Source organism: Rutidosis leptorrhynchoides, chromosome 4 (genome assembly GCF_046630445.1).
Source record: "Rutidosis leptorrhynchoides isolate AG116_Rl617_1_P2 chromosome 4, CSIRO_AGI_Rlap_v1, whole genome shotgun sequence".
In the NCBI taxonomy this organism is placed as follows: Eukaryota; Viridiplantae; Streptophyta; class Magnoliopsida; order Asterales; family Asteraceae; genus Rutidosis; species Rutidosis leptorrhynchoides.
This window is the reverse complement of record NC_092336.1, coordinates 126,638,777-126,658,449: the sequence shown is the minus strand read 5'-3', so window position 1 is coordinate 126,658,449 and position 19,673 is coordinate 126,638,777. Positions and strand designations below refer to the sequence as shown.

The window sequence follows — 19,673 nt, the reverse complement described above, 5'->3', positions numbered from 1 at the left end:
AATAATCTTAGACAATGAAATTCGGATTCGAGACTTACCACTACTACCAAAACGTAGCTACAAACGAGATGAACAACTTTAACACTCGGACTTTGTTGAGAATCAAGCTTCTTCGTCTCCAAATCGAGCTCTCTCTCTCTAAAAATGGGTTTCCCTCTCTAGGTCAAGAAGAGAGTGTTTGAGTGGAAAAAGATGGGATAAAATGAAGATAAGAATGAGATGGAATCAATTTTGTGGCTAAAAATCCGGCTCTCATGTGAAATGGCCAATTAGCCCCCATTTAACCCCTTGTAAAAATGCTAAATCAGGTCTTGGCACGGCGTGCCACGTAGGTTCTGAATTGCTGATGTTTGCCGGCGTGCCACTCTGAAACTGGTTTTGCTAAATTTTGCTTTGGCACAGTGTGCCACTTTCTTGGTACGACGTGCCACTCTGAAACTGAATGTGATGTATAAAATTCAGGGTCTTACAAACAAAGAGATAACATTAAAATTGTTTTCATAAAAAATGATGTGTAAAAAATGGATTCCACGTGAACAGACGATACTTGTATTATATTACATTATAAACATTCATATAAAATCATAAGTCAAAAAGATACTGTTAAAGATGATTTCCTAGAACTACAATGGAATCATAAATTCTGAGTAAATATATTAATATTTTTGACGTTTTAACCTTATGAAAATATATCTTTATTTTCATTCCCCTTATTACTCTTGTATACTAAAAAAATATATGGGTCTGGTTTTACCCGAACCAATTGAACCGAAGCTAGAACTGGACCGGCTGGTCCGGTCCGGGTATGGACAATGCACATCCCTAGTTTTGACCCATTTGATTAAAATAACCCATTACTTACGTATTGGGTTCTAGGAATATCAGGATCGGTGTTCTTGTCAGTGTGCATCTTGTAATTCTCGATAGCAAAGGAGATTATGTGGACTGCAAACACAGATTAAAATAAATCAAATCTATATAGCAATTTATCAAATGTGTACAACTATAAAAATACAACATTAAAAATAAGAGAATTTTCTATATAACTATTTTAAAAAAAACTGACCAAAAAGCAATTTTTTATCGTATAGTAGGTCTTTTCCGGACGACATTCGTCGTGAATAATATTTATTCTTGTAGTGAAAAACCTAACATCACCAAAGCCGAACTCAAATGATAGCAAAGAATCCATATGCTGTCGGCTAATAAGCCAAAGCAAACCAAATCCAAAATACGAACCACAAGTTATCCAATTGCACCTAAGAAACCTGAACACACACAACCTTTAACACAACAAAGAATGAACATGCTGGAAAGTAGCCGCATTTAAAGAAGCGCCAACGCTAGAAAAAAAACAAGATATTACTGGATGACAAACACATCTTTGAAACCATAAACCATAACCAAAATTGAAAGTAGCAAAGACTGTGGAAGTATAATTGACACGATGGCCAACATTATTTTTAATATGTAGGACAAAATGTTGATTAAATTAGTTACAGATAAATTGGTAAAGTTAAGTATTTGTTAAATTAATTATCATTGCTTGCCTTGAATTTTTTGGTTGTAAATTGAATCAGTGTTTAAAAATAAGTATATCCGAGCATCCAGTTTTTCATCATCGTGTTTCTAGGGTTTATTTATATATATGTAGAAGATTTCGTTTTTATCACTAATTTCAGGCCCATTATATTATATTGCTACAGTCTTATAAAGTACGTGTATTTATTTTATAAAATATTTTTATTTTTTTATTATTTTTTATATGCCCTTCTTATATGGGGGATGATTCTCACACACACTTTTTTGATCCTCACACACCTATTTTAACATTTTACTCTTCTAATAATACTCAATTGGTGTGTGAGGATCAAAAAAGTGTGTGTGAGAATCATCCCCCTTCTTATATAGAGTATATCCAACTAATAACTATATGTATAAAAATTATTGGTATCTATTTATCTAATTTATTTATCTTTTTTATGTATATTTGAGGCGATATATTAGAGGTTTTTACGATATCAGTCTCTCTTCGAAGTTTTTTTTTACTGTTTGCATCTTACCGATTCATACATAAACGTGATGGGATTGAATAATATTGTTGTTATTGTTATCATATAGCGGACATGCAGGTAATTAAAAGTACCAAATTAATGTGCTACATATATAATATCAATCAAACAAGTTCATGATAAACGTCTATATATAAATAACTACATTTTCATTTTCATTTTCATTTATTTTAATTAGAAACAAATTTGTCACGTCTATGTACTTAACAATTTCTCTTTTAGTTTCTCCGAAAGATTCTTTATGTAACTTTCACTTTCTTTCAAACTAAGATATAGTAAGACTACTGCCCACCTCCATTTTGTCTATATTCTTTCTTACTTTTTGTTCTTGATCAAAAATGGATCAATCAAGATATTGGATCCAAAACCAAGGAACCAATTGTTTTAAATCGCAATCTTTTGGAGATTCGTGGGAAGAACAGGCATTCGCGGAAGATGCAGCCGGCCCACTTGGAGGTTGTATATGGCCTCCAAGATCTTATACTTGTAGCTTTTGTAGAAGGGAATTTCGGTCGGCTCAAGCTCTTGGCGGTCACATGAACGTTCATCGGAGAGATAGGGCTAGACTTAAGCAGATTTCAAGTCCAAAAAATAATCAAGTTGTTGAACCTAATACATCTAGTTTAGAAAGATGTCTGTTACAAAACCCTAATGAGATTTGTAACCCTAAATTTGATGACTTGGATCATCCCCTCTTTTCATCTTCTTCTACAAGACCTAATACAGTTTCTATTCTTCGTCCGTTCACTTGTTCTTTCGGTGACAAACAACAAAAGAGCACAAAGATCACCCCTATGTTGTCATTCATGTCCAAGTTTGATCCTCAAAAGAGACTTCATATAGATGAATTAGGTAACCAAGAAAAGGGTTGTGCCACACAAGCTATCGAGTCAAATTCGATTACTTCAAAGAGTGATACTTACGATCATACCGAGGTTCGTTTCGCAGATAACTTGATTTCACTTGTTAAAAAAAGATATGAGACACCTATCTTTCATGAAAATGATGATGAACATGACGGTTTGATCTTCAAGAAAAGGCGAATACATGATGATGTGCAGTCTTTTTTTCCTAATAGTACTAATATTGTAATTGGTGATGAAATTGAATCGGTTCATGTGCCCCTTAAACGTAGCCCGAATTCTACGTTAGAGAATTTGGATCTTGAGCTGAGGCTTGGTGATCGGCCTTAAATATATCAAGTGTGATGTGTGCAGAAACTGTATTTTTAGTAACTTATATTGCTTCCTGATTTCTTTTTTGTCTTTAACATTAAATACTTGTAATTTACTTTATGATGATTAATTGATTGAAGTATTTGCATTGGATATATTCGCTACGAGAAACTGTTGTTGTTGTATATTCGCTACGAGAAACTGTTCATTAACTTTGTTTGATCTTATGTTTGATTGTTGAATTGATCAAACAGTGATCGACACATTCGATGGTACTGCCAATATCATCGCGAATTGGGTGTGGGTGACATATGATTACGAAGATGGTTAAGTCCCTGCTGGTATGATGCTGATATCGCACTTCGAAAAAAATAAAATAAAAAGAATATTAGTGTGATTGATTTGCTTATGTAAGAAGAAACAAAGATGAAGATTGATCCGACTTATAAATGATCATATATGTATTGTGTGTCATTAATTAAGCTACTACTAATCTGACATGCATTGATACTTATTACTTATCAGATTGACACGTTAATCTATATTGTTAACCTGCATTTATCTGTATCAAGTTTTCGGAAGGTTTTGTATATATATAACCGTACCATATGTCCATTTTATATGGCATAGCATATGGTGACAAAGTGACAATTACTTCAGATATATACAGATTAAGACAGTATCAATTCAAATCAAAATAATTGTAGGTTAAACCAATGAGTCATTAGGGATAGGTTATTTGATAGAAGCAAAAGATTTTGAACCTCGACTAAAATGATTTATTATAACTTGAACATTATTGATTAGCAACTTGATTACTTGATTGCACCTATATTTATGCATAATAGTAATGTGGCCCCAAGATGTTTAACTAAAAGACCAAACTTCACAATCTAAGCTTACCGACCAATTTTATTTTTTTCACACATCTTATAATTGCTAAATCATCAACAATCATTTTCATATTTAGGTTGCCATACGTGGTAGTTATATTTCAACTTTCACTTCATTTTTTACTACGTATTAGTTAAGTTTTATAATTTCCCACTTCATTTCTTTTTTTTTTTTTTTTTTTTTTTTTTCCATTCAAATGTATATGCTTATAATTAGTCTATAAGTCTTTATATATGTGTCCTAAACTAAACATATCAAGCAATGAATCTGGCTAATTACAACTTGGGGAAATAAATACATTTATAAAAGTAACGCATTAGACCAAATTTATAATAAATGGAATATCAATCATTTTACCAACGCATATAAAAAAGATTTCGATTTTAATTAGTGTACGTGTATAAATAATTCATATTTTGAAAATGTTGCAATTGAGGTAATAGGTGTCATTTGTCATCTATGTGGGCATCGACGTGGTTGTCATATGATTAGGTGACTGCCTTGTCATCATCTCTTGCGGGAGTTTTACGGCCTAGTTTTCTAGTGAAGTTCAAGATTCCGATCGAAGCTAAGTGATGTGGTAGCCACCTCATCATATTTGATGGGGTGGAAACTACATAGATGACCATGTGGAAGACACATGACACATATTACTTCAATTGCAATATTTTCGAAATATGAATCCTGTATCTGCAAATCAAAACTCATTATGGGCAACGGTTATATACCTTTATTTTGGAAAATCTTGTATTTTAGTTTATCCCTTTGGTCAATTTGCCATTGAAACTAATGGGTAGTGATCATAAACAAATTTAGTAATGGAATTTATTGTGGCGTTATGTACCAAGGTATGAATGAAAAAGACAATGATAAGTGAATAATGGATGTTATGATTAATTATACAAGTTAAAGTCAGTAGTATTATTGTTGATGTTTTATGCGTTTAATTAAAACGACTGATATGTGATCACTATCCATCAACACAGTCACCATCAAGGACTTATTACTAAAGTTCAATTGCATTAGCTACGTTTTTTCAATTCGCAATCTCATCCCTAACTTCACCGTTAATCATCTAGAAACTTCAATCCCTCTCAATCAATTGATACCGTTGTACTGGATTCATCATCACCACCACCACCACCACCACCACACATCACCTTTTGCCGATGATCAGCTTCGTCTTTTAGATCCTCTGTTTGCTTCCGATCAAGGTATCTATTCAGATCTATCAATATATGCGTATTTTATTTCAAAATCACTTACTATCATGTAGATTAATTCTATTTAAAAGTTGCCAAATAAACTCAAACGGCTCTCTCCCATGACGCTCTCTCCTTCATGTCTGTTCATCTTCTTCTTGGTTAGAAACCCTAATCTAAACATTCTGCTTTCGATTTTTTGATTCTAATTTCTGTTTTTGTTTTCGTCTTCTACGTGCTATTCTATTTGAAATACTCTTTTATCATGTCAAACATACCGACATCCCCTTTTACACCAAAAGCATCGAACAACCAATCCCAGTCGAAACAATCTTTCTTTGCTGATAACAAGCATATCCGATATCAGCCTATCAATCAGGGTATTTGGGTTAAAATTGATCATAATAAGCAAAACTCACCTTCAAAAAACCCTAACCCTAATTACAATAACCAGCAGAATCCAACCCACCTTGTCCGATCCAAATCTGGTCTCAATCATCACTCGACAAGGTTAAACTCATCCTACAATCAATTATACAACAACTTCAAAATACGGGAATCAGCCACCAACATTATCAATCGTTATGGCAAGCCTTTTCCAGATGCGAATAATTCTAAAACAAATCAATTGCCAAAACCGATCGACAAGTCTAGAATTACTTCATACCTCTTCCACAACTTTCCCGAACACTGGTGTTCAACGGACTTATGGGATGTTTTCAAAAAATATGGCAATATCCACGAGGTTTACATCCCCAGGAAGACCTTAAAAAACGGAAGGAAGTTTGGTTTTGTTAGATTCTTAGACGTTCCAGATTACCACAAAGATTCTCTTGCGAGGAGACTAAGTCTCATTGTTGCGGGTGACAATTTACTCAAAGTATACAAGGCCCGTGATCCCGAAGGAAAGAAACAAGCTCCACAGCCTAACAATGCAAAATCGGGTTCTAGGAACAATGTTAAGGTTGCATTTAACTCACCTGTAGACGAAAGGAATTTCAAAGAAGTGGTCCTAAACAAGCAGGCTACAAACTACGGCATCCCCTCGATTAAGGTAAATTCTAATGATGATCTTATCCAAATACTTGGTCAAGCGGTTATTGCCAAAGTTAAAGATCTTGAATTCCTTGAATATTTTAATGAAATATGTGAAAGTGAAAACCTTGGTGGGTTTACTATCAAATACCTGGGCGGGCATGATCTAATGCTTATATTTGAGGAACCCAACCCGGCCCTAGACCTGATTAACAATTCGGAACACCCATTATGGAAATGGCTTGAAGATATAAACCCATGGGATCCCGAAATTTACAAAACCTCTGGTAGACTTGTTTATGTTAACATATTCGGGGTACCTATTACTTGTTGGTTAGAATCCACATTCATTGACATAGCAAAAAATTGGGGCGAGGTAATTGAAACGTTTAATTGCTCTATAACCAATGAGAACAACCAAGATTTATCGCATGGCTCGGTAATTATCAAAACAAACAATTTCTCACCGATAAACGGCCAAGTTATTATCAACCCCGGTGACGTCAATCAATCTAAGGCTTACATCACTGAAGTTCAAAACTTTTCTATGTTTAACACTTATGGTGATATCGATAATTCGTCGAATTGGGATGATGAAATTCTTTCGGACGATCACATTTCTGACGAAGAGTCCCACTTGGATTGTGAAAATCGAGTTGAAGGAAACGCTGAAAAGACCACCCGTAACAACAACCACGATCCCACGCCTCCTCACCAAACCTCCTCTAATTCCTCTAAACGAATGGATACTCGTCCCTTTAATAATAATGCCGATAACCAATCTCTCCAATCTCCTAGCATATCGAAACCCATCAACCACTTTGACACCACAAACCCTCACACCCATAATCCTTCCAATCCCGAAACTGTTTTAAATAATACTAGCTCTACAAAAGAAACTAGCCCATCGAATGAAACTGATCCAATTGAACCACCTCCTATTCCTGATTTTAATACAGCAAGGCCATATAATACCACCTCATATCAACCAAAACCAAAAACCATCCCTTTGGAGTCCACTGTAATCACGCAGCCCATTACCACCAATACCCCCCCAAGCCCACCAAGAGAGGATACCCTTGCAATCCCGCAGCCCAACACCGTTATTAACGGCCCATCGAATCATGTAAATGATACCCCTGTTACACCTAGCCACATCTCGGGTAAATCTAATATGGACAGCTCACCTCAACACATTCTAACAAATGATTTATGCTCACCAATAGTGACACAAGAACATGCAGATTCTGTTCCCGAAACCCTCCCTCACCATACCACAAACGACACCCCCTGTACTACCCTTTAAACCCTCAATCCAACTCTCCATTAAATTTTATGCCTGCCCCTAACGCTACACAACAAACAAATTCCGATCCTTTCAACCTCGAACCTTTACTTTATACGGGTAAAGAAATTTCTAAAAAGAGAAAAATTTCTAGCACCATCGCCAAACCTATCATTAAGTCAAAAAACACCTCTCAAAACCCAGATTTTAAAAGACCTAGATCCAATATGCTTTACATCAAACATCTAGCTAGAAGTGGCCAAAAGCTTAGAATCTCTCAACTGGCTAAACGTTGTAAGTCCTCGTCTAACGGTGGTGGTAGCACATCCTACTTCTCGAAGGGATCTCATATGGACATGGTACATAACAAAAAGACTAAAAAGACAGGTTCTACCTCTAGCAAAAGCTTGGATACGTTCGAATTCGGGAAAAGCATCGGGATTCGTCGCAACAACCCATGAATCCACCTCCGTCACATCGATTCTGTAAGTTTTTTCTCATGTGTACGATTTCTCTTAATATTCGGGGTATTGGACAAACGGGTAAAATAAGCTGGCTTAAACGTATTTGCTATAAAGAAAAACCATCAATTCTAGGCCTCCAGGAAACCAAATGCGGCCAAACACGTGACAACACCATTGAATCTTTCTGGGGTAATTCTGATTTTAAATTCGTCCAAAAGGATTCGGATGGTGCTTCCGGAGGTATCCTAACTATTTGGGATACTAATATCTTTTCGTTCAACTATGCTATTGAGGGTGAATTCTTTCTTGCAATTTGTGGCACGTGGGCGGGTCATGACTCTGAAATTGCCTTCATTAATGTTTATGGCCCCCATTCCCATTCAAAAAAACTTAGACTTTGGAGCGAACTCTCATCCCTTACTAACTCCCTTAATATCCCACACATTGTTTTTGGTGACTTCAACGAAGTAAGAAACAAAACAGAACGCATGAACACAGAGTATAATCAAAATTGGGCAGATAATTTTAATAACTTTATAAATAACTCTGGATTAATTGATCTTCCTTTAGGCGGTAAAAGGTTCACAAGGATATGTGAAAAAACAATGAAGTTTAGTAAACTTGACCGATTCCTCATTTCCGATGGCATCTTCACTATCTGGCCCAACACATCCTCCAAAACTCTTGATCGGGACCTTTCTGACCACTGTCCCATTATCCTAAGAAATAACCTCCTCGATTCTGGCCCTAAGCCAATACGTGTCTTTGACACATGGCTAGATTTAAAAGATGCCGACACCATCATAGAAAAGGCTTGGTTGATCCCAATTAGTGGGAATAGGCCTGACTGCATTTTCCGTAACAAATTAAAAAACGTTAAATTAGAACTTAAAAAACATAGTAATCAACTTGATAACTTAGACTCCCAAATACGTGATCATCTTACTGAATGTAATAATTGGGAACAAACCGCCGAAACTAGACCTTTATCCGAAACTGAAAAACAAAAATGGATCGATGAAAAAATGCATCACATCGTCAAAGAAAAAAAGAAAACAAACATGCTTAAACAAAAATCTAGAATCAAATGGGCGCTTGAGGGTGATGAAAATTCGAAATACTTTCATAACTATATCAAAAGAAGAACAAGTAAAAACAACATCCACGGGCTTTCAATTAATGGTACATGGACTGAAGATCCTAATCTAATAAAACAAGAAGCATATTCCTATTTTAACAACATCTTCCGATCCAAACACTTACGTGACGAATGCCCTTTCGATCATGTTTCACATCTTGAATACATTTCTTCCTTGGATAATCAACTCCTAGAAGCTAAATTTAACGAAAAAGAAATATGGGAAGCCATATGTAATTGCGATAGCTCTAAAGCTCCTGGGCCGGACGGTTTCAACATGAGATTCTTTAAAAAACATTGGGAACTGATTAAAACCGACCTCATTAAATCTCTAGATTGGTTCTGGGAAAACTCAGAAATCTCCAAAGGATGTAATGCATCTTTCTTCACATTAGTCCCGAAAAAACCCAACCCAATCGGATTAAATGAATATCGCCCAATCTGTCTAATAGGTAGCTACTATAAAATTCTCACCAAAATACTCTCCAATCGCCTTGCCATGGTCATTCATAAAATCATTGGTAGTGAACAAACAGCTTTCCTCAAAGGTCGAAATATCCTAGATAGTGTCCTAATTGCAAACGAAATAATTGATGAATTAAAACGTAAAAAACAAAAAGGTTTAATCTTTAAAGTTGACTTCGAAAAGGCATTTGACTGCATTGAGTGGGACTTTCTATTTAAAACCATGCACTTCATGGGTTTTGGTCCAAAATGGATTGGTTTCATTCGGGCATGCCTTTGGTCATCATCTATTTCTGTACTAATCAATGGCTCTCCCACCAAAGAATTTTCCCCTGAAAGGGGAATTCGACAAGGTGACCCCATTTCGCCATTCCTGTTCATCATTGTTGCTGAAGGTCTTAACATACTTGTCAAAAGAGCATTAGCCAATGGTCATTTGCAAGGATTAAAGATCGGACATGACAATCTCAATATTACACACCTCCAATATGCTGATGATACAATCTTCTTCGGCGAATGGAATAAAAGAAACGCCAAATATATCTCCAAACTACTAAAATGTTTTGAAAATATTTCAGGCCTCAAAGTTAACTTCCGTAAAAGCAAACTTTACGGTATAGGTACATCTACGACCGAAACCGAACAAATGGCTTGCTACATGAACTGCTCTGCGGGTCATACCCCGTTCTCCTATCTTGGACTTCCTATTGGTGTACCCACATCTCACGCCTCCTCGTGGCAGCCGATCGTTGAGAAATTCGACAAAAGGCTTTCAGATTGGGCTGCTAAATCTATTTCTTTCGGAGGTCGACTTACGACCATCAAATCAATTCTTAGTAGTATCCCATTATACTACTTCTCCTTATTTCATGCACCATCCGCTATCCTTAAGGTACTTGAATCTAAAAGACGGAAATTCTTCTGGGGAGGATCTTCAAACGATAATAAAATTAATTGGATCAAATGGGACCAAATAATTTTGCCATACGATTGTGGGGGTTTAAACGTGGGGTCCCTCTTTGCTAAAAACATATCATTACTTTGTAAATGGTGGTGGCGTTTTAAAAACGAAGATAATGCATTATGGGTAAAAATAATCAAAAGCATTTATGGGCCGGGGGGAGGGTTGGATACTAACTTTTTATGCAGGAACATTTCAGGTCGCACCATTTGGAAAGAGATTATTAAAGCTGGAAAAGTTGCTGACAATATAGGCACAACCTTCACATCCTCGATTTCAAAGCGCATAGGAAATGGCACATCAATAAGCTTCTGGCATGATATATGGATCGGATCTGAGTGCTTAAAACATACATTTCATAGACTATTCATGTTGGAATCCCGCAAAGAAGCAACTGTTGCTGATAGAATAATGAACGTTAACTCTACCTCGATCGGTAATTGGGATTGGTCCCGCCCTCCTAGTGGTCGTGCAAAGGATTATCTCACGGAGCTCAACAACCTAATAACATCTGTTATTATTTCAGAACGCCCCGACTCATGGAAATGTTCCCTTGACACATCCGGCATCTACACTTCTGCAGCACTGTCAAATCTGATCAATAAGCTTAAATACGGCACAAACTCTAGAAACCTTTCACTACCTCAAAACAAATTCGTTCCACAAAAGATATTCATTTTCTCATGGAGGGCCGTTCAACAAAAAATCCCGGTTAGAAGCGAACTCGATAAAAAAGGAATTGACCTTCACACCATCTTATGTCCCTTATGTGAGCACCAAATTGAAACCATTGATCACGCGTTGTTAAATTGTCAAAAAGTATCTTCAATATGGATACAATTTCTCGATTGGTGGAATCAAAACAACATAAGTATCTCTAACATCAATGATGCCATCATCTCGGATCAAGGCATATCACATAATTCCATTGGTTCTTCAATATGGCAAGCTGCTAAATGGATTGCGTGCTACATTATTTGGAAACATAGGAACTTAAAGATTTTTTCCGGAAAAATATGGAACCCCGCTGTGATAATCTCCGAGATCCAATCTCAAAGCTTTAGCTGGATCTCAAATCGTTCACGGAAGAAAACACCTATCGATTGGCATCAATGGCTACTCAACCCGTCATTTTACGTGTCACCTCCTTCAAACCGCATAGGCGTCGGTTAACATAACTTAATTCAAATCGGGATGGTTTCGTTATTCTATATAGCCTATGTGGGTTAGATTAAATGGGTTGGTTGTGTGTCAACTTTGTAGTCGCTTGATCGGCACGGTTGTCCCCTCCTTCCCCGCTTGTTGTTCTTTTACGCAAGTTCGTCCCTCGTAGTGTTATCTAGTCTACGTCTCCCCCGATCATAAGTTCAGATAATTATTCCATATTTTCTCAGCTGATCCGTTTCGTTTATAGCATTGTATAAAAGCATATAGGGACTTGTATTGTAATATTCCATATAATAATAATAATATTTTGCTTTTCAAAAAAAAAAAAAAAAATTGCATTAGCTACGTTAAGTTTCATTACCAACTAACTGTCAGGCAGGTACTGCTTTTCAGTTGTTAGGTTAATTAGGAAAGGAATTTGTTATGAGGCCATGCATACAATTATTAATTATATATTATTTATGTATACAGTTAAATAATTAATAATTACAGTTATACTATAGGAATTGAAGCAGTTAGATATTCAAACAGAATGTTTGAAAAAAACAAGGTAATATTCTAGAGACATTTATTTATTCAACTATGAGATCATATCATATGAACCCCAAAAGTGCTGCATCAGCTTCAAGGACATATTTATCATGATTTACTAACCCTCGAAGACTAAAAGGACATGTAGGCTGTAGCCATAAGGTGAAATTATGAAATTTTAAACTCGTTAACACACATATATAATTTAAATGAGTTGGTTAGCATTGTTAATTATCGCACACTAACTATTAATACTTTTTGATCTTCAACTTTCTCTTACTATGTGTTTTGGATTTTTATATTATTATTTCTATAAAAAGCTAGTAATTTGTAGCACAAATCTCTATTTATCTTTTATTTTTTATCTTTAATTAATTAATTAATAATAATCAAATTATATATAATAGATAATATATACTTATGTACTACATAAATAAAAAGCATATATTTATAGAAGTAAGATACATATATGACAACAAGGATTCCATTTTGGTTGTAAGTATTATTAACTTGATATTACAATAAGTACATATACTTGTCGTCTTTAATTTCACTTTTCATGGCTTACTTACTTCCAAAACACACACCAACTCTATGGAATCATTCGCATTTTATAATCTGCATATATGTATCATTCATTCATACTGCTATACTTAAATATAATACTATAATATTTATATATTTAAAAATAAAGGGAATGCATGTTGGAAGCGCAAGCTACGGTGTTTTTGTATCTTCTTGTGATTAAAATATTACTCATGTTGAAACCACAGGAATAAAGAATAAGGAATGAACACAAACCCATGTCTTATTCTATTCTAACCCCAATTAATAACACAAAACCCTATACGGGTGGATTACCCGGGGACAACCAAATTTTTTTGTATATTTATACGTAAAAGTTTGACGTATTAAGCTAATTAATATATTGTTTATTTCAATTTTTTAACGTTTTGCCATGTCAAAAATAAAAAAATTCTTAATCCACTACTGCCAACATACCATATGTATCACTCATTATAACTCTTATATAGATATGTATACTCTGTATTTAATTTTAGTAATATATATCTAGTGATGGTAAATTAAAATTTCATATATGACACTCCTAAAGTACCAAATATCATAATGCATGGAATACAATGATTTTTATGCATTTTATTTAACAAATGCGATATTTTTAGGAGTAAGGTGAAATACGATCTTGTAAAGTAATACTCCATTTTGTATCTGTTAGGTAGAGTTTTAAGATTGCTACAATCAACTCAAAAAGGCAAGAAGTATCAAAAATTTTGTTATCTCTTCAATGCAACCAAATACTTCGTACGATCTTGTAGAGTACTATATAATACAATATAATTTATGATTAATTAGAGGTGTGCCAACGGTTTGTGATACCATTCGCCCTCACTTTGTCCTTCCAGGACACTAATGGCACCATTCCGCCGTCACTCATTTAGCCCTTGTGTTCATGCTTTTTTGGCATTTTTAGGACGAGAACTGTGAATATATATGTTGTATATTCAACTTCAATATTTATATATTATTATAGTTAATTACTCCCTAATAGAGTGGGTCCCATTATTTGGGAAGTATATGTCATTGAATATAGTGGTTAAGTCTTCGATATTAACCTGTAAGAAGTGTCGACGTGACGCTGGTGTAATATTCTGTCAAAGTGAAGAAATTGTGTCATAGAAATGGGAAAATGCAGCAGCATTTTTGAGAAGTAAAAAATGAGTCAATTTCAAATCATTGTTTACTTATACACAAGTCAACTTATCTTATGCATCATCTCTACTACTCAAACATGTATTATGATAAAACAGGCAACCTGCCCAAATGAAATGGGTCAAAAGTCATCAAAGTATACTGTTAATACCTAAATATGAAACTTCCAGAATTATTAAAAAAACTTTTTAGTCCAATTTGACAACCTAATAATTTGTATAAGTGAAAAAAGTCAATCATAACCAGCCTAAACTAACACGTATCAAATAAATTTACCTTTTCAACCCATTAGGCCATTACCCAGTACGCGCAACTAGCCATATGTAAGCTGTATATAAGTACATATACTTATATACTGGAGTATACAGTAGGCAAAATCAGAATGTATGCAATAAATTGATAGGTCAAAAAACATTTATTCATTTATGGTAGTGAACATCTTCCAGGACTACTCAGCAGTAGTGTTCAAGATATCCCTTGGTACATGAGAAAATATTAAGATTTAAAATTGTAGATCAAAGTAAAATATGAACGAAGCCTACTTTTCGGTCATATTTCACCGTCCCAAAGTTCCTCGAGGGTCTTGTAGGAACCATGTGTCTCATTCACAAACGATGTACCTCTCAACAACCTAGCCTGCATTACAAGGACATGAAATTCAAGATTTTAAGTTATATATAGGATTTATTCATTTTATTTAAATAAAGGTAGCAATTTCAACCTTTTTATGTGAAACAGGGTTAGTTTGGGTCCTTAATGCTAAGGATTAACAAGTCAAACAGGTTAATTGAGCTTAAAAGTAGTCATGACATAGTTAAGTGTTCATATTTTTAGACAAAAATACTATTACTTTTGAAAAGATGCATGACACAACCAGCTTTGACCCGCCTCATCCCACCTGGCCCATTGTTTTTTGCACGTATAGAAGAAAGCATACATACCTGTTCAATCTCTGAAGAAATTTTAGAAAACAAGTCATTAGGAATTGACCAGTCAAAAACATCAAAATTTTCTTTGATTCGGGATTCACTTGTACTCTTAGGAAGTATACTATGACCCATTTGCAGACCCCAGCGTAGCGCAACCTGTGCAGGTGTTTTTCCCAATTTTTCGGCTACTGAAGCTAGAACCGGATGTTTAAGAACATCACTTTTGATAAACGATGTTCCGGGAGAACCAAGTGGTGAATATCCCTACAAAAAGTGAAGAGATTATAGAACACATCATTTGTTAACATCACAAGTTATATAATACTCGGGTTATAGTAAGTGCCCATGCGTATATGCATGTCTTTTACTATTGATTACGTGAATACGATAACCAACTGTAACCAACACAGACGGTTAGAGTGATGTTTGAAATTTTAATGTAATATTCAGATTTCAGAGTATCAGATATCACTTATCTCAATGTTTGGCAAATTCTTAAGATATGATAATTGGATATTCTAGTGAAAATGGAGGATATGTGTAGTGACAGGGAAGTAAAAATCTCAAATTAGGTCAAAGTAAGCGGTGATTAGCTAGTTTCATACTACACTTCAAGGTTGCAAAAATCGCTACTCGTGGAGTACTCGGTCATGACTTTTTAGGGAGTACTCGGCAACTCGGTAGTACTCAGATGTTGACCAAGTTTGACTTTCAACGATTTTGACTGAGTTTTGACCGATTTTCCGAGTAATCTTGAGTTTTGGCCAACTATGACCGAGTACTCCTAGAGTTGCAAAAACCTAGCACGCGCCAAGTAAGTCCGAGTTCTACAACACTGCTAAGTTATCCAAAACTAGTTAAATCTTAATAATGAGATACTCAAAGCAGAGTTTAATTATCCAAACCAGTTGAGTTAATGAAATAATCAATTTTTAACACGTTATCCAAACAGCGCCTTAGATTCTTAACATTTTATTTAAGAAAAACACAACTCAATGTATGTGTGTTAACTTACAGAAAGATGAACGCCTTTTGCTTTGCAAAAGTCTCTCAGTTTAGTCTGCTTCCATGAAGGATGACATTCAACTTGGTTGACAGCAGGTTGTACACGTGCGACATCCAACAAATCTCTCAATTTTTTAGTCGAAAAGTTGCTAACGCCAATGGCTCGTGCCTTGCCCGAATCGTAAAGCTTTTCCATTGCTTTCCACGTACTAGGAATATCTACTGGAACAAGGTTCTCGGGCTTAAAGCCAACAGATCCCTTCTTCATCTTCACAGGCCAATGCATCTTCAAAATTAATAAAGCAAATTCAGCAATTATACTAACTAGATAATCAAAAGTTTTAGCTTTAATAAAATAGGGTAAAAAATGTGACTGTGCAACATATGTTCCGAATAACCTGTTAAACATTCGTTTAATAACTGTATATGATTTGTATCCATACTGCACACTAAGTGTTCGATAAAAAGACTCAATGAGATTTGCTTGAATTTACAGGAAAACAGCTATAAAATGCAGCAATGAAAGTAAAGGCTACATACAAGGTACAAATCAAGATAGTCAAGCTGCAAATCATTCAATGTTCTGTCTAGTGCAACAGGTACATCTTCTGGGTCATGATCATTACACCTGCCAGGTAGATTATTAGAAACGAAAAAGCGATTACATTCGTCTGCTTATGCATAAAAATCTCGGTGACGAAAAATATGACAAACCAGAGCTTAGAAGTAATCCATAAATCTTCTCTTTTCACCACATTATCTTGAAATAGCTTCTTTAATACCAAACCAATCTGAAGTAAAATAAAAAGATAATCATTAAATAATTTATATCACAAAAGGTTACAACAAGATTATAATAGATAAAACCTATTTTATGAGTATCATAAATACATAGTTTCTTCAATTGCTTGGAGGCTGACTATTAAATAATTACTTAGTCACAATTTCATGTTTCACAAGTGTAACCACCAATATGACATTTCACACCAACGAGCTTCTAGCTCAGTGGTACCCGATGCCTTTGATCCCTGGGCCCACAGTGGGGGAAGCTTTGACCAATAAAGGCGCAAGTTCGATTCTCAGTCTGGGCGCCCCGCATGGAATTATTTTCCCCTCCGGGGGGGATATGTGAAGTGCTTCGGGGGACTAGCTAGTTGGGGTAAAGATCGCCTTGCCGTCAGTGTGGTACCTGGGAGGAGGTGCTTTTCCGGCACAGGTCCCTTTCGGGGTGGGATTGGTGGGTGCTACGGCACACAGAGTTAGCGTGTCTCTGCCAATATACACGTTCTCGACCAATATGACATTTCACAATTATGAATAAAAAAAAGCGACAGTTTATAAAAAATATTAATAAATATAAATATGGTTCTAATAATACCTCCTTCTCATTGCCATAAACTTGAGCACAATCAATATGTCGATAGCCCATCTACATTACATAAAATCATATCAACCATAATTTTAATTTTAATTTTATTATTGTAACAAACAAATAATATATATGTATAAAAGAGAGTGAGAAATGGAACCCTAATAGCAGCATCAACAGCATGACCAACAAGGCCAGGATCCGATTGCCACGTCCCCAAACCAACCGATGGCATTTTGGTGGTGTTAGATAGCTCAAAGAATCGAATGTCGCTATTCGCCATTGTCTTTCTTTTGATAGAATCGATCGATCAATTGTTATCGTAACGACGTTTATTTTTTCGACGTATATCAATCAGTTTCGTGATTAAGTAATCTTGTTGTGGGTGAGTATATAGTGGGCCCATAGATGGCCTGCAAATACGCTAAAAACGTGTGATTTTTGAACATCACTAGTCCAAACAATCAAAAGTAATTTTTTTCCTTAGACGAAAAAATGAAAACTATATATAACAAGCTTTTTTCTCGAAAAGAGAAACGAACTAAATATAACTGGCGTCCCGTCGATTTTATTTTTTTATATGGTCCTGTTCAATCAATAAAAAAGGCCTTTTGTATATACTAAAATTAGGTTAAGTTTTTCGTTAGTAATACATATTTTTGGATTATGGGCCCTTTGGGATTATGGGCCCTGTGCAAACGCACGTGTTGCACGCCTTAAAATCCGCCCCATAAGTAACTAGTTTTCGAACCCTCGCTTCGCGCCGGCGTTCGGTTTTCAATGTATTTTATTGTGTTTAGTTTGTAAAATTATTTCGTGGCTAACGATCATGTCGTTGCAGCGCAACTCGAGTCGAACTAAAAGTTATAACCCGTCAAAGATTTAAATGTTATTTTAAAATAAGAATATATGTGCATCTCCGCGTTTCGCTATGGAATTGTTGACTTTTCAAAATATAACGCACTTAAGTCGTTATCTTATATTAACACTTCGTATGATTTAAGATAAGAAGATTTACTGAGATATATCTAAAAAATCACTAAATAATTAAAAAATAATAATAAGGCCCATATGTGTTTGTTATTAATAGATGAAAATAGTTATGGAGCCTGCGAGTGAAAAATCAACGTGTATGAAAAGTACCCCAAATTTTAGCGTTTTTTAAAAAGTGTCCGTTTTGCATATAGTTAGTGACGTTGTGTTCGTAAATTTATTTCGAGTTTAACGACGGTGTCGGAAAAATTTAACTCGTTGCGAGCGAAAAGATATGACCCGTTGAATATTTGGGTGGAGTTTATTTAAGATTTTTTTTATAAAAATGTTGTTTTGACACTTTACTCCCTGTTTTGGGGGTCGATTTTAATTTTTGAACAAAGTTTGGGGGGTGTTTGTAGTGAAATGGAAATTGGTTAAAAGGAAAAAAAAAGGTGAAAAGTCCAAAATACCCTCGGTACTATTCATCATTTTTGTCTAATAGTTAATATAGTAATTTGCGAGCGAGAAGATATGACCCGTTGAATATTTGAGTGGAGTTTATTTAAGATTTTTTATGAAAATGTTGTTTTGACGCTTTACCCCCTGTTTTGGGGGTCGATTTTAATTTTTGAACAAAGTTTGGGGGTGTTTGTGGTGAAATGAAAATTGGTTAAAAGGAAGAAAAAAAAGGTGAAAAATCCAAAATATCTTCGGTACTATTCATCATTTTTGTTTAATAGTTAATATAGTAATTACCGACTAGGCTAAAAAAAAAAACGAAAACAAACCTAACTAAACCAAACAATCCTAACTAAACCACACAATCGAACGAAATTTAAAATAAATGAGTCGAGTGTTAGAATACAGAATCAAAAATCGATATTTTTTGTTTGGAAAAGTTGACTTGGATCAGAAGGGTTGTCCTTCATCACTTCCAGTTTTAACAAAGTCACAAGGCAACACAAACGAGACACAACGGCTACATCAATAATAGCTCTTCCCTTATTTGTATAGAGGGGTTCCAAAAGTATATTTGGATCCAAATCTCTTTTAGAAGTAACTGTCAGAATTTGTGTTTATAAGAACACACTTGTAATTCAATTGAAATTATTTCAAGTTAATGAAAAACAATCACTGACCAATTACCCGCGTTAGTTACCCGCACTCACCATCAATTTAACGGAAGTGTTTAGGCTAGTTATAGGAATTGTGGATCTCAGTGGCTTTTTGTTGTTATACTTGATGCTTTATTGCTTGTACGTTGTATATTAAGAG

General features: G+C 35.1%; 2 protein-coding genes across 2 annotated transcripts; one reads left to right on the top strand and one right to left on the bottom strand.

Moving 5' to 3' along the window:
* Nucleotides 1–2,410: 2,410 nt before the first annotated feature.
* LOC139840988 (uncharacterized) lies at nt 2,411–3,265 on the top strand. The gene has a single exon (XM_071831224.1). It carries the CDS (start codon nt 2,411–2,413, stop codon nt 3,263–3,265), a length of 855 nt encoding a protein of 284 aa, XP_071687325.1.
* Nucleotides 3,266–14,584: 11,319 nt separating this feature from the next.
* On the bottom strand, nt 14,585–17,706 carry LOC139840120 (NADPH-dependent aldo-keto reductase, chloroplastic-like). Its single transcript, XM_071830347.1, has 7 exons — nt 17,584–17,706; nt 17,433–17,483; nt 16,769–16,845; nt 16,595–16,682; nt 16,065–16,340; nt 15,062–15,313; nt 14,585–14,756 (listed from the first exon to the last, which is right to left on the bottom strand). Exons 1-7 carry the CDS (start codon nt 17,704–17,706, stop codon nt 14,670–14,672), a joined length of 954 nt encoding a protein of 317 aa, XP_071686448.1. The 3' UTR covers nt 14,585–14,669.
* Nucleotides 17,707–19,673: the final 1,967 nt, after the last annotated feature.